Raw genomic sequence first — 16,772 nt, forward strand, 5'->3', positions numbered from 1 at the left:
GGATAATTTTAAAATCCCCCAAAGGAATCAGAATCTGGATATGCTATATTACCTAAATGTCCAGTTTTTAACAAAAGAATTATGAGATATGCAAAGAAACAGGAAAGTATAATCCTTGGGCAAGAAAAAAGGAAGGTAAAAGACAATGCCTATAAGAAGACCCAGATGTAAGATTTAACAAAAATTTCAAAGCAGTCGTTATAAATATGTTTGAAGAACTAGAATAAACCATGATTACAGAAGTAAAGGCAGAGTGACATCAGTGAAAACGGTATATTCCTATACAAAATCGACAACAAAAAGCAGTAAAAACTGTCAAAATCAACTTCATGAGAACTCTGGAAAACAGTCAAAGATAGGCAACAACCAAGCAATTGCTGAGTCAGGAAAAAGACAATTTTAAAATGGTGGGAAAAATTAGCAGCATTTCTACTTTGCTCTCTGCTCAGGAAGGGTTTAGCGATGGCAGCTGGTATTCCCAATGTGAAACTCTGGTCCATGGCTCTAGAGTTAATAGAGTCAATCTTAATGATTGATTAAGTCATAAAGTGATTTAATCAATCAAAACTATTAAATAATTTTAATTTGCTGCCTTCAATGTGCTCAGAGAGCTAAAGGAAGCCATGGACAAAAAACTAAAGGAACCAGGAGAAATATGTGTAAACAAAGACAAACAGTATAAAAAGTGAAAATCTGGAACAAAGAAGTACAACACCTGAAATGAAAAATTCACTGGACTGTTTCAAAAACAGGTTTAAATAAAATAATCAGCTAACTTAAAGATAAGTCAATTAGATTATCTAGTCTGAAGAGCAGGGGAAAAAAAGAAAAAAGATGGACAAAAGTAATACACCTGTGGGATACATTTAAGTCTGCCAACATTACATTATGACAGTTTCAGAGATTTGAAGAGAAAGTAGAGAAAAGGAAAGAATATTTGAAAAAAAATGGCCCCAAACTCCCCAAATTTGATGAAAACCATGAACCACACAAATCCAAGAAGCTGAATGAATTGCACGATGATAAATGCAAATTGATGCACACCGAGACACATTAAAAATCAAACCACCAAAAGACAAATATAAAGAGAACATCAAAAACAGCAAGAGAGCAATGACTCATTACATACAAGGAATCCTCAATTAGGCATTCTCAGTAAGACTCATAGCAATTTCTCATCAGAAACCAATATGGTCATGAAGAAATTGGATGACATAATTAAAGAGCTCAAAGAGAAAAAAGTCAAATGAGAATTTTATATCTGACAAAATAATTCTTTAAAGATGAAGTAGAAATTAAGACATTCTAAGATAAACAAAAGCTTAGAGATCTCACTGTTAAACGGCCAGCTCCACAAGAAATGCTAAAAAGTATTCTACAGGTAGAAATGATAAGACATTAGACAGTAACTCAAAGTCATGAGAAGAAATTTTTAAACTATGATGAAGATACCTATACACACTACAGGCATAAATGTTAAACGATGCAGCCACTTTGAAAAACAGTCTTGGGGTGCCTCAAATAGCTAAACATAGAATTACCATTTGACTCAGCAATGCTGCGTTTATACACAACAGAAATGATGTCATACATCCACACAAAAACCTGTATACAAACGTTCACAGAAACATTATTCATGATATCTAAAAATTGGAAACTGCCCAAATGTCCATCAACTGATCAGTGGTTACAGAAGATGTAGTATATCAATGCAATGGAATACTATTCAGTCATGAAAGAATTAAGTACTGATAAGTGATACAACTTCTGCTTTATTGACTATGCCAAATAGTAGTGATCTACTTCTGGTTTATTGACTATGCCAAAGCCTTTGACTGTGTGGATCACAATAAACTGTGGAAAATTATTCAAGAGATGGGAATACCAGACCACCTAACCTGCCTCCTGAGAAATCTGTATGCAGGTCAGGAAGCAACAGTTAGAACTGGACATGGAACAACAGACTGGTTCCAAATAAGAAAAGGAGTATGTTGAGGCTATATATTGTCACCCTGCTTATTTAAGTTATATGCAGCGTACATCATGCGAAATGCTGGGCTGGAGGAAGCACAAGCTTAATCAAGATTGCCGGGAGAAATATCAATAACCTCAGATATGCAGATGACACCACCCTTATGGCAGAAAGCGAAGAAAAACTAAAGAGCCTCTTGATGAAAGTGAAAGAGGAGAGTGAAAAAGTTGGCTTAAAACTCAACATGCAGAAAACAAAGACCATGGCATCTGGTCCCATCACTTCATGGCAAATAGATGGGGAAACAAGGGAAACAGTGACAGACTTTATTTTTCTGGGCTCCAAAAACACTGCAGATGGTGACTGCAGCCATGAAATTAAAAGATGCTTGCTCCTTGGAAGAAAAGTTATGACCAACCTAGACAGCATATTAAAAAGCAGAGACGTTACTTTGCCAACAAAAGTCTGTCTAGTCAACGGTATGGTTTTTCCAGTGGTCATGTATGGATGTGAGAGTTGGACTATAAAGAAAGCTGAGCACCAAAGAATTGATGCTTTTGAACTGTGGTGTTGGACAAGACTCTTGAGAGTCCCTTGGACAGCAAGGAGATCAAACCAGTCCATCCTAAAGGAAATCAGTCCTGAATATTCATTGGAAGGACTGATGTTGAAGCTGAAACTCCAATCCTTTGGCCACCTGATGCAAAGAACTGACTCACTGGAAAAGACCCTGATGCTGGGAAAGACTGAAGGCGGGAGGAGAAGGGGATGACAGAGGATGAGATGGTTGGACGGCATCACCAACTCAATGGATGTGAGTTTGAGTAAACTCTGGGAGTTGGTAGGGATGGACAGGGAGGCCTCATGTGCTGCAGTCCATGGGGTCACAATGAATCAGACACAACTGACTGACTGAACTGAATTGAAGTGATACAACATTAATGAACCTTATAAACATTATATGAGCTTAAGAAGTCAGGAACAAAAGACCAAATATTGTATGATTCAAATTTACTGAGACAAAAAGGTAAATTTATTGAGACAGAAACTAGACTGGTGGTTGTCTAAGAAACTAGGGAAGAACAGAGAGTTAGGAAGTGATATCCAATAAGCACAGGGGTTTCTTGAGGGTAGGTGATGGCTGGACACCTCTGTGAGGATAATACAAAATACTGAACTGTACATTTTTAAGGGTGAAACATATGACTTTAAATGCATGGAATTGAATTATATATCAATAAAGTATTTACAAAAAACAAACATGAGACATTACTTCATACCCACTGGGTATGATTCATTATCAGATGGTGCCAAGGGTATTGCCTTGGATGAGTAAATGTCTGAACTATCTCTGGATTGGCCAGAATTGTCAGTATTAAAGAGTAGGACCCAGACAACTCTACCTCAAAAACTCCAAAAGGAACTGTCAGATCAAGTCAAAGAAAGAGTCATTTGGTTAATTTCCTCACTTTAAAAGAGAGATAAACATACTAACTTGTGTGTCAGTTTCAGCTTATCAATAATGTTGCTAGGAACCAGAAGTACTTAAAGACCCACCCAGGACTGAGGTGAGTCTCCACAGACATTTCCCCTTCCAGAGTTAATGCTGTGGCAGGACCAGCTCTTGTTGATCTTATTATGATTACAAGGTGAATTTCAGCAAAAATCATCAGGGAACTTTTCAAAGTAGAAAAGAAAGGCCACAACTAGCAACAAAATTGCAAATGGAAAAGTTCACTGGTAAAGGCAAATAAATATACAGTAAAGGCAGGAAATCATCCACACAGAAATATAATATCAAAACCAGAAATTGTGAGGAGAGCACAAATGCAGGATATTAGAAATGCATTTGGTATTAAAAGATCAGCAACTTAAAACAATCTTGTTTATATACAGACTATTATAAAACCTCATGGTAACCACAAACCAAAAATCTACAATAGATACACACACATAAAAAAGAATCCAAACAAAACACTGAAGTTAGCCATCAAATCTCAAGAGAACAAGAGAAGGGGGGAAGAAAAAACACCTACAAAAATAAATCCAAAACAATTAATGAAATGGCAATAAGAAACACATATCGATAATTACCTTTAACATTAACAGATTAAATCCTCCAAACAAAAGACACAGACACAAAAAAATAGGTTCATACATATGCTGTCTACAAGAGACCCACTTCAGATCTAGAGACACTACAGACTGAAAGTGAGGGAATAAAAAAAGGTATTCCATGCAAATGGAAATCAAAAGAAAACTGAAGTAGCAATACTCTTATCAGACAAAACAGATTTTAAAATAAAGACTGTCATGGGAGACAAAGAAGAACACTACATGATGATTAAGGGATAAATCCAAAAAGAAGACAAAACAATTGTAAATATATATGTACCCAACATAGGAGCACCTCAATAAATAAGACAAATACTAAGAGCCACACAAGGAGAAATCAACAACAAAAGATAAAAAAGGAGAAGTTTAACACTTCACTTTCATCAATGGACAGATCACTCAGACAGAAAATCAATATGTAAACACATGTCTTAAAACCTTAAAGCACATGGACTTAACTGATATTTATAGAGTATTCCACCCCAAAGCAACAGAATACATATTCTTCTCAAGTGCACATGGAACATTCTCCAGGACTGACCACACACTGGCCCACAACGAGAGCCTCAGTAAACTTAAGAACATTAAAACCATATCAAGCATCTTTTCCAACCACAACACTATCAGATTACAAATCAACTATAAGAAAAACTATTAAAAAAAAACAACAAAAATACAAAAAAAATGCAAACATGTGGACGCTAAACAATTTGCTACTAAGCAGCCAATGAATCACTGAATAAATAAAAAAGGAAATTTTTAAATGCCTAAAGACAAATGGAAAAAAAAAGCATGATAATTCAAAACCCTTGGGATGCGGCAAAGGAGTTCTAAGATGGAAGTTTACAGCAATATAACCGTACCTCAAGAAATAAGAAAAAATTCAAATAAATGAGCTAATCTTACACCAAAAGCAACTAAAGAAAAAAATCCAAAGTTATCAGAAGAAAAGCATCATCATGAAGATCAGAGAAATAAATGAAATAGAAATGAAAAAAAGAAAAGATTAATGAAACTAAAAGTAGGCTACTTGAAAAGATAAACAAAACTGATACACCTCTAGCTAATTCATCAAGAGAAAGAAGAGGGCTCCAATCAATAAAATTGCAAATGAAAAAGGAGAATTTACTACACATATCACAGAAATACAAAGAATCATAAGAAACTGCTACAAGCAACTATATACCAATAAAATGGATTATTTGGAAGAAATGGTATAATTCTTAGAAAGGTACAACTCCTGAAACTGAGGCAGAAAAAAATAGAAAATACGAATAGACTAATCACAAGTAATGAAATTGAAACCGTGATTTAAAAACTCCCAACTAACAAATGTCCAGGACCAGATGGCTTTACAAGTGTATTCTATCAAACACCTAGAAAAGAGTTAACACTTTTACTTCTGAAACTATTTCAAAAACTGCAGAGTAAAACACACTCCCACACTCATTCTATGAGGCCACCATCATCCCAATACCAACAAAAAAACAAATATCACAAGAAAATTACTGGCTAATATCACTGATGTACATAGATGCAAAAATCCTCAACAAAATACTAGCAGTTCAAATCTAACAATACATTAAAAGGATCATACACCATGATGAAGTGGGATTATCCCAGGGATGCAAGGATTTTTCATTATCCACAGATCAGTGTGAATCATCACATCAACAAACTGAATAATAAAAACCGTATGATCATCTCAATAAATGCAGAAAAATCTTCTGACAAAATTCAACATGAATTCATAACAAAAACTCTCCAGGAAGTGGAACAGAGGGAACATACTTCAACATAATAAAGTCCATATATGACAAACCTATAGCTAACATACTGAACAGTGAAAAGCTGAAAGCATTTCCTCCAAGATCAGGAACAAGACAAGGATGTCCACTCTCACTACTTTTATTCAACACAGTTTTGTAAATCCTCAGCACAGCAATTAGAGAAGAAAAAGAAATAAAGGGAATCCAAATTGGAAAAGAAAAAGTAAGACTGTCACTATTTGTAGATGCCATGATACTATACATAGAAAGCCCCTAAGACACTACTACAAAATTACTAGAGCTTATTAAAGAATTAGGTAAAGTTGCAGGATATAAAACTGATACACAGAAATCTACTCCATTTGTATACACTAACAATGAAAGATCAGAAAGAGAAATTCAAGAAACAATGCCATTTATCATCACATCAAAAATAATATATACCTAAGAATAAACCTATCTAAAGAGACAAAAGACCTGTACTCCAAAAACTATTAAGAAGCTGATGAAAACAACTGAAAATGACACAACTGGAAAGCTATACCATGTTCTTGGATTGCAACAATTAATAATGTCAAAATGACTATACTGTCCAAGGCAAAACACAGACTCAATGCAATTCCCTATCAAATTATCAATGGCATTTTTTTAGAACTAGAATAAAAAATCTTAAAATCTGTATGGAGACACAGAAGACCCCGAAGAGTCAAAGCAATCTGTGAAAGAAAAATAGAGTTGAAGGAATCAGACTCCCTGACCTCAGATTACTGAATAAAGCTACAATCATCAAAACAGTATGGCACTGGCACAAAAACAGAAAGATAAATCAATGGAACAGGATAGAAAGCCCAAAAATGAACCCATGCATCTATAATCAATTAATCTATGACAAAGGAGGCAAGATTATACAATGAAGAAAAGACAGTCTCTTCAATACATGGTGCTGGGAAAACTGGACAGCTGTATATAAAAAAATGAAATAGAATATTCCTTAACATCATACACAAACATAAAATGAACTAAAGACCTAAATGAAAGACCAGATATTATAAAACTCCAAGAGAAAAACATAGGCAAAACACTCTCTGACATGAAACACAGCAATATCCTTTTCAACACAGCTCCTAAGGTTATAAAAATGGAAATAAGCAAATGGGACCTAATTAAACTCAGAAGCTTTTGCACAGCAAAGGAAACCATAAACAAAATGAAAAGACAACCCATAGAATGGAAGAAAATACTTATGAACTATCTGAAGGACAGGGACTGGTCTCCAAAAATCTACAAATACCTCATGCATAACAACAATGACAAAAAAATACAATAAAAAATGGGCAGAAACCTAAATAGACATTTCTCCAAAGAAGACCAAGAGGCACATGAAAAAATACTCAACATCACTAATTATTCAGTTCAGTTCTGTTCAGTCGCTCAGTCGTGTCTGACTCTTTGTGATCCCATGAACCGCAGCACACCAGGCCTCCCTGTCCATCACCAATTCCCGGAGTTCACCCAGACTTATGTCCATTGAGTCGGTGATGCCATCCAACCATCTCATCCTCTGTTGTCCCCTTCTCCTCCTGCCCTCAATCTCCTCCAGTTACTAGAGAAATACAAATCAAAAATATGAGAGATCACCTCACACCAGTCAGAATGGCCATCATCGAAAAATCTACACACAATAAATGATGAAAAGAGTGTGGAGAGAAGAGAACCCTCTTACACTGTTGGTGGGACTGTACATTGGTACAGCCACTATGGAGAACCACATGGAGGGTCCTTAAGAAAATTAAAGTAGGGCTACCGAGAGTTGGTGATGGACAGGGAGGCCTGGCGTGCTGCGATTCATGGGGTCGCAAAGACTCGGACATGACTGAGCGACTGAACTGAACTGAACTGAACCATGTAATCCAGCAATACCATTCCTGAGCATATAGCTATCCAGAGAAAAACTGGATAGTTTCAAAGGATACATGCACTTCAATGTTCACTGCAGCACTGTTTACAATAGCTAAGACATGGAAGAAAGCTAAAGGGCCATCAACACAGGAATGGATAAAAAAGATGCCATACATATATACACCAGAATATTACTCAGCCATTTAAAAGAATGAAACAATGCCATTTGCAACAACATGGATAGAACAAGAAATTATCATACTAAGTAAGACATAGAAAGACAATTATCATATGATATTGTTTATATGTGGAATTTAAAGAAATAATGCAAATGAACTTATTTACAAAACAGAAAGAGACTCAGACTCAGAGAACTTAGAGTTACCAAGGGAAAGGGTAGGGGAGAGGGATAGAATCAGAGTTTGGGATTTACATGTACATAGATAACCAACAAGGACCTACTGTATACTTCAGGAAACTCTGCTCAAGACTCAGACTCAAGACTCTGCTTAATAATCTAAATGGAAAAATAATTTGAAAAAGAACAGATACATATAAATGTCAAACCAAATCACTTTGCTATACACCTGAAACTAACACAACATTGTTAATCAACTATATTCCAATATAAAATTAAAACAATTTTTAAAAAAGCTATCAGATGCTTATCAATACACACATACACCCTAGTGCTATTGTAAGAACTGAGTAACACATATGAAACAATTATGTGTTTTATGTAAACAATGAGAATAAATTTCAGCCAGCTGAAAGAGGTAAATGGGATACAAGTGTAACATTAACTTCATATTCTCATTTCAACTGAGAAAAGAATAAAAGTCACTTTAAAAAATACATTTCGTTTAAGCATTTTTTTTACAATTAGAAGTTATAACAGATCAAGATTCTTCATTAAATACAAATATCTTAATATTAAAACTGTTATTTATAACTTAATATAAATTATTTTATCATCAAAGCTATACCTAACAAAAGGTCATTCAATAAAGGGCATTTGGGGATGGGAATGGAAAGGAATTTGAAGATAATAGATATGTGAGTAGGTAGTCAAGAAAGTCTAACTGGTAAAGGACTCAGAGAGATGGGAGGATTCCAAAAGATAACTCTACAGCCTCTTTTGTCTAAACCTTGCTGTTTCTACACTAGAGCTAATTATCTCATATCTTTAACGTAAAACTTGTCAAGGCTGTAGATATGATATCAGAATAACTGTCTTCTCATTTCACATTCTGAATCAAGAAGACCATCTAGACATGACTGAGAGAATATAGGGAGAACCTAGATTTTAAACCTGATTCAATGACGGCTTTGGGTACCCTCACTGAGGAAGGAAAAATTTATTTTAAATACTGAAAAAAGAAAATTATTTGTGGCCAAGAGGGGAAAGTGTAGCAGACTACATTATTGCTCATAAATACTCCATCTTTTCCTCCCATTCCCTGAGAGGACCACCTCATCTGACCCAACACTGGCTTGGCCATATGACTCAGTTTGACCAATGGAATCTGAGCAGGAGTGGTAGTGTGTTAGTTCCAAAAAGAGGCAGTAGGAGGTATTTCATTTCCAGCAGCCCTCATGTTTTTTTTTTGCCTTTTACCAGGAGAACACCATGTCTCATTTAGCGGTTATTCCTTCAGCCTGGAATCCAAACTGAGGCTATACATGGAACAAACACCTACCAGCTATCTCAGTTTACCATATGTGTTATAAGCCACAGCCATCAACATGCGGTGTTACAACTTCTCATGTGATTTCAGATAACCTTCCTTCTATTACTTCACACTAACTCACAGGATGCAACCTTTTCAACATCCACTTCCACAAGCAAACTTCATAACTTTTTTAAGGTAAAGTGCCAAATATATTGCACTATTTATATATTTTCTTACCACTTAGCATGTGCTGTTTTTACTAAGTTTTTTTTAATATCACCAAGTTTAGATTGTCATACCCCTAACCTTATTTTTCCTATAAGCCCTGTGCTTTTTACTGCACAATTCTGCAGAACACAGTGTCTTTTAGGAACACATATTTCACACCATAACATAACTGACTATATCTTGAAAAAACAGACACAAATATCTGTAATTCGAAGAGACACGGATAACTTAGCTATCTATAACTAAGCCACATAAGGGTAGAAAAGCAAGTGGGGTAAGGTGATATTTAACCTTATGACCTGGTAACACTGTCAAATACAATCACATTGGGAGAATATGTTTCAACATATGAATTTGAATGTTTGTGTCCTTCTCCCTCAACCTATAGCATTCTATTCCTGGCCTTCCAAAAATAATATCCTTTCACATTCAAAATATATTCATTCCATCACAATAGCCCCAGAAGCCTTAACTCATTCCAGCATCAACTCAAAGTCTGAGTTCAAAGTCTCATCTAAATATCATCTAAATCAGATGTGGATGAGACTCAAGCAAGGCTTCAGCAGTATGTGAACTGAGAACATCCAGATGCACAAGCTGGGTTTAGAAAAGGCAGATCAGCCAGAGATCAAATTGCCAGTATATGTTGGATCATGGAGAAAGCAAGAAGTTCCAGAAAAGTATCTACTTCTGCTTCACTGACTATGCTAACACCTTTAATTGTGGATCACAACAAACTGTGGACAATTCTTAAAGAGATCGGCATACCAGACCACCTTACTTGCCTCCCAAGAAATCTGTATGCAGGTCAAGAAGCAACAGTTATAACGAGACATGAAACAACAGACTACTTCAAAATCGGAAAAGGACTGTACACTGTCACCTGCTTCTTTACCTTTTATGCTGAATACATCATGTGATATGCCAGACTGGATGAATCACAAGCTGGAATCAAGACTGCCAGGAAGTAATATTAACAACCTCAGTATGCAGATAACACTACTCTAATGGCAGAGGGACGAGGAGCTGAACAGCCTCTTGATGAGAGTGAAAGAGGAGAGTGAAAAAAGCTGGCTTAGAACTCAACATTCAAAAAAACAAAGATCATGGCATCCAGTTCCATCGCCTCATGGCAAATAGAAGGGAAAAAGTAAAAGCAGTGATAGATTTTATTTTCTTGGGCTCAAAAATCACTGCAAATGGTGACCCCAGCCATGAAATTAAAAGATGCTTGCTCTTTGGAAAAAAGAGACTCAAACTCTGGTGGAATAAGCATCTCCATGAAAGCATCTTTGGTGTCATAAGCTATGACAAACCTAGACATCATATGAAAAAGCAGAGACGTCCCTTTGTCAACAAAGCTCTGTATAGTAAAAGCTACGGTTCTTCCAGCAGTCGTGTACAGATGTGAGAATTGGACTATAAAGAAGGCTGAGTGCCAAAGAACTGATGTTTTCGAATTGTGGTTCTGGGGAAGACTCATGAGAGTCCCTTGGACAGCAAAGAGATCAAACCAGTCAATCCCAAAGGAATCAATCCTGAATATTCATTGGAAGGACTGATGCTGAAGCTCCAATATTTTGGCCATCTGATGAAAAGAGCCAACTCATTAGAAAAGACCCTGATGCTGGGAAAGATTGAAGGCAGGAGGAGAAGGGAACGACAGAGGTTGGATGGCATCACCGACTCAAAGGACATGGGTTTGAGCATGCTCCGGAAGATGATGAAGAATAGGGAAGCCTGGCGTGTTGCAGTCCATGGGGTTGCAAAGAGTCAGACATGACTTAGCGACTGAATAACAAGGTACAATTCATCCTGAGGTTCTCCAGCTGTAAACCTATGAAATCAAACAAATTATGTGTTTCTAAAATATAATGGTAGAAAAGGCATAGGACAGATGTTCCCATTCCAACAGGCATAGGACAAATATTTCCATTCCAAGAGAAAAGAAGAAATGAGTGACAAGTCTCAAATAAATCTAAAACCTAGTAAGGCAAATTCCATTAGATCTTAAGGCTGATGAATAACCCTCTAACTTGATACTCTGCCTTCCAGACCCACTGAAGCAGAGATCCCACCTGCAGAGCACACCAGGGCAACAATCATGCCCCTCCAGCTTTGCTGGGCACCAAAGACTCCTGGCAGCCCTGCCCCATGCTTCCCTTCTTTGAAATATAGGTGGAGTCAGACATGCCTCCAGGGCCTTTGCATTCTCCACTAGTGGAGATACTTATTCCACCAAAGTTTCCTGCCTGCACCCCGCTGAGGGATAACTGCCACACTAGGGGCTGCCAGAACCATATCCAGGGCAGCCAAGGAGCTCAGCAACAGCATTAATTTTTTACAACTATAAGCAGTTATGAGGACTCAAGCCACACCTCCAACCCTTCGCTTAGAAATGACTTGAAGTAAACACCCAATTTTATTCTCTTAAGTTCTACATTCTACAAAGCACTGAAACATGAACACAACTCAAGCAAGTTCTTGGACACTTTATAACAAGGATCACTTTTCTTCCAGTTTCTAATAACATGGTCCTTATTTCCATCTTAGATCTTATCAGAATGGTCTTTAATGGAACACAATTCTACCAATATTCTCCACAGGATTGCACAGGTGTCCTCTAAGAAAATTGTTTTCTTACAACTCTGCTTCTTTCTTTCCAAGTCCTCACCAAAATCTCCTTTAAAGATCTGTTCCCAACAATGTAGACTTTTTCTAGCATGCACCTCAAAACTCTTCCATTACCCATTACCCAGTCACAAAGCCACTTTTACATTTTTAGAAACTTGTTACCGCCCTTCCACTTCTCAGTACCAGTTGCTGTTTTAGCTCATTCAGGATGCTATAAGAAAATTATCATTCATGAAGTGGCTTATAAAAAAAAGAAACATATTTCTCACATTCCTGGAGGTTGGGAAGTACAAAATCAAGGTGCTAGCAGATGCGGTATCTAATGAGGACCCTATTCCTGGTTCATAGATGATTCATTTTCTTATTCATCTTCTTGCTATGTCCACACATGGCAGGAGGGGCAAAGGAACTCTCAGCGATCTCTTTAATAAAGGTACTAGTCCCACTAATGAGGGGTCCACTCTCATGACTGATTCATCTCTGGAAAACCCCACTTCCAAAGTCATCACACTGGAGGAGTAGGTCACAACACAAATTTGGGCAGAACACATTCATTCTATACCACTACCTCAACACAGAATTTACCTTGTATTCTACCTTAGTAATTTTCTCATTTTATATGCATATGAAAACAGTTGTCAGTCATAGAAGCAGAAAAACTATATTACACAGGTACATTGTGTTAGAGTATAATAAACCAAGCATATATTAATAAGAAGAAAAACACTGTTTTTTAATACTTACCACAAGCTTTAGAAGCAGCAATACAGATCTCTTCAGCAACATACTCTCCAGTTGGAAACTGCAGATAATCCCCCTCAGCTTTCCCAAGGGAATGATAAAGATAGACCTGTAGGACTGGATCTATTTGCTTCACAGAGTTAGCATTTCCAGAAATATCACCATTCTGATGTACAGGGGATGTGGATGTTCCTTCCATTTCTGTCATTGTAAGGCAAGCCATTCCCATGCAGAGTCGTTTTCAGAACATTTGCCTGTAAGAGAAACCAAAGTTACAAATGAAAGTGACACTGATAAGTTATCCTTCATATATAAAGAAGTCTTCACTGATAGCATTGACTCTGTCAAATCCACTACTGAATAAGTATCATGCACAAGCATTTCTCAGAGATACTGAAGGTTTTGTTCCAGATCAGTGCAATAAAATAAGTCACACCAATTTTTTAGTTTCCCAGTACATATAAAAGTTATATTTACACTATACTGTACTCTATTAGGTGTACAATAGCATTATATCATAAAAAACATCCACTGTACATACCTTAACTGAAAATGCATTATTATTGTTAACCATCACGTGAAACTTCAGCAATTTGTAATCTTTCCACAATAGTAACGCTCATAAGGATATAAGATGCATACTGAAGAAAAAAAAAAAAACTGGCAAACTGAATCCAGTAATTTGTAAAAGAATAATAAATCTTGACTGAGTCTGGGAATCCCCTGGTGGTCCAGTGGTTAGGCCGTGGCATTTGCTGTCAGTGCTGCAGCCCAGGTTTGATTCCTGGTCAGGGAACTAAGATCACAACCCATGCGGTTCAGCCAAAATAAAAATCTTGACTGAGTTATACCAGAAATGCAAGGTTAACTGAATAATCAAAATTCAATCAATAAAATTTACTAATTATTAGAATAAATGAGAAAAGTAACATATCATTTCACTAAATGCCAAAACTGAATTAAAATTCTACAATAGTTCGTGATAAAAACTCAGCAAACTAGGTTTAAAAGCAAACGTGTGATTAAGAGTAACTACAAAAGACCTAAAATTAATAACTTAATGGCAAAATATCAAACTTTTTTTTCCTGAATTCAAAAACTTAATATGAATGTCTAAAATCATGTCTTCAAATCAATATTGTAGTGTGGTCCTAGACAGTGCAATATGGCAAAAAAAAAGAAATAAAAGGTAAAACTACATAGAAAACTTAAAAGAATCTAAAACTTACTAAAGTGAGCTTATAAGATCACAAGATACAAAGCCGATATACAAAAATCTATTGCAATTCCCATATGCCAGAACCAATTAAAAAATGAACATTTTAAACTGATAGTGAAGTCGCTCAGTTGTGTCCGACTCTTTGCGACCCCGTGGACTGTAGCCCACCAGGCTCCTCCGTCCATGGGATTCTCCAGGCAAGAAAACTGGAGTGGGTTGCCGTTTCCTTCTCCAGGGGATCTTCCCGATGCAGAAATCGAACCCAGGTCTCCCGCATTGCAGGCAGACGCTTTAACCTCTGAGCCACCAGGGAAGCCCCGATATAATTTATAACAGGAATCAAAAAGTCAAATATATAGGGACAAATTTATTGAAATATCTGTAGGACTCTGAAATGAAAACATTGTTAGAAGAAAAAAAAAAAAGGCCAGAAAATTTGAATAGCTATTTTTCTAAAGAAGACATACAGATTGCCAATAGAAACATGAAAAGATACTCAACATCACTAATTATTAGAGAAATACATATCAAAACAATGAAGCATCACCTCACACCTGTCAGAATCACCATCATCAAAAAGTCTACTAATAATAAATGCTGGAGAAGATGGAGGAAAAAAGAACTCTACTACAATGGTGGTGGGCATATACATTGGTGCAGTTTCTATGGAAAAAAGTGTGGTGTTTCCTCAAAAAACTAAAAATAGAATAACCATATGATCCAGCAATTCCACTCCTGGATACATATTCAGAAAAACCAACACTAATTTGGAAAGCTACAAGCACCCCTACATTTATAGCAGCACTGTTTCTAGTTTTTCTTCTTCTATTTGCCATGAAGTGATGGGCCTAGACGCCATGATCTTAATTTTTTGAATGCTGAGTTTTAATCCAGCTTTTTCGCTCTCCTCTTTCACCCTCATCAAGAGGCTCTTTAGTTTCGAAGACATACACTCTACCCTGTATAAAATAACGTGGATATACTGTACAGCACAGGGAACTACAACCGTTATCTTGTTACAACTTTCCATGGAGTACAATCTGTAAAAGTACTGACTCACTATGCTGTACATCTGGAACTAATATTGTTAATCAATTATATTTTATGAAAAATACAAAAAATAAAAGCCAAGAACAGAACATGGTGATAGACAATGATAGGAAAGTCAATGTTGTCCAGATATTGATTCTTCTCCAAACTGATCTATAGATTCAACACAATCCCAATTAAAATTTTAGCAGCTTACTCTATGGAAATTTACAAGCTAAAATCTATATTAAAAACGAAAAGGACTTACAATAGCCAAGATAATCTTGAAGAGCAAAATGGAGAATTTATATTACCAGACACCAAGATTTATTATAAAGTCAGAGTAATTAAGTCAGGTTGGTATTGGAATAACTACAAATAAATAGGCAAATGAAACAGAATACCAAAAAAAAAAAAAAAATCCTCACATATGGTCACCTAATCAGTAAAAATGCCTCATTACATTTCAGTGGAGAAGAAATGATTATTTTTTCAAAAAATGTTTCTCAGTCAATTGGTTATTCATATGGGAGGTGAAAAAAAAAAAAAAAGAAAAGAACTTTGACCTCAACTTTATACCATACATAACTACTAATTTGAGATGGATAATTGACCAATATGCATAAGGAATAAACTTTTTCTGGAACAAACATTTCAGAGAAATGGAGACCATCTTCATGACAATAGAAACTTATCTTTCAATAATAAAATAAGAAGGGAACAACATTTAAACACACTTAAAAAAAATCACTGCAGACAGTGACTGCAGTCATGAAATTAAGACACTTGCTCCTTGGAAGAAAACCTATGACAAACCTGCTGCTAAGTCGCTTCAGTCATGTCCGACTCTGTGCAACCCAATAGATGGCAGCCCACTAGGCTCCTCTGTCCCTGGGATTCTCCAGGCAAGAATACTGGAGTGGGTTGCCATTTCTTTCTCCAACGCATAGAAGTGAAAAGTGAAAGTGAAGTCGCTGAGTCATGCCCAACTCTTAGCGACCCCATGGGCTGGAGCCTACCAGGCTCCTCCATCCATGGGATTTTCCAGGCAAGAGTACTGGAGTGGGAGAAGTACATTGCCTTCTCCATGACAAACCTAGACAGTGTATTAAAAGCAGAAACATCACTTTGCCAACAAAGGTCTGTAGCGTCAAAGCTACGGTTTTTCCAGTCATCATGTATGCACGGGAGAGTTGGACTATAAAGAAGGCTGACTGTCAAAGAATTGATGCTATTGAACTATGCTGCTGGAGAAGATTCTTGAGAGTCCCTTGGACTGCCAGGAGATCAAACCAGTCAATCCTAAAGGAAATTAACCCTGAATATGCTTTGGAAGAACTGATGCTGAAGCTCCAGTACTTTGGCCCTGTGATGTGAAGAGTCAAATCATTGGAAAAGACCCTGATGCTGGAAAAGTCTAAGGGCAGGAGAAAAAGGGTATGACAGAGAATGAGATGGTTGGATGGCATTACCGACTCAATGGACATAAGTTT

At 36.6% G+C, this 16,772-nt stretch overlaps 1 protein-coding gene across 3 annotated transcripts in view; it reads right to left on the reverse strand.

Annotated features, from left to right (window-relative positions):
• The window catches only part of JAK2 (Janus kinase 2), a 120,223-nt gene that overhangs the window by 74,159 nt on the left and 29,292 nt on the right, over positions 1 to 16,772 (reverse strand). For all 3 annotated transcript variants that reach the window (XM_006068203.4, XM_006068204.4, XM_025281549.3), the window contains exon 3: positions 13,035 to 13,285. In XM_006068203.4, coding sequence (XP_006068265.1) covers positions 13,035 to 13,260 — 226 coding nt within the window. In that variant the 5' untranslated portion in view covers positions 13,261 to 13,285. The remainder of the gene's footprint in view (positions 1 to 13,034; positions 13,286 to 16,772) is intronic.

Source organism: Bubalus bubalis, chromosome 3, assembly GCF_019923935.1.
Source record: "Bubalus bubalis isolate 160015118507 breed Murrah chromosome 3, NDDB_SH_1, whole genome shotgun sequence".
NCBI lineage: Eukaryota > Metazoa > Chordata > Mammalia > Artiodactyla > Bovidae > Bubalus > Bubalus bubalis.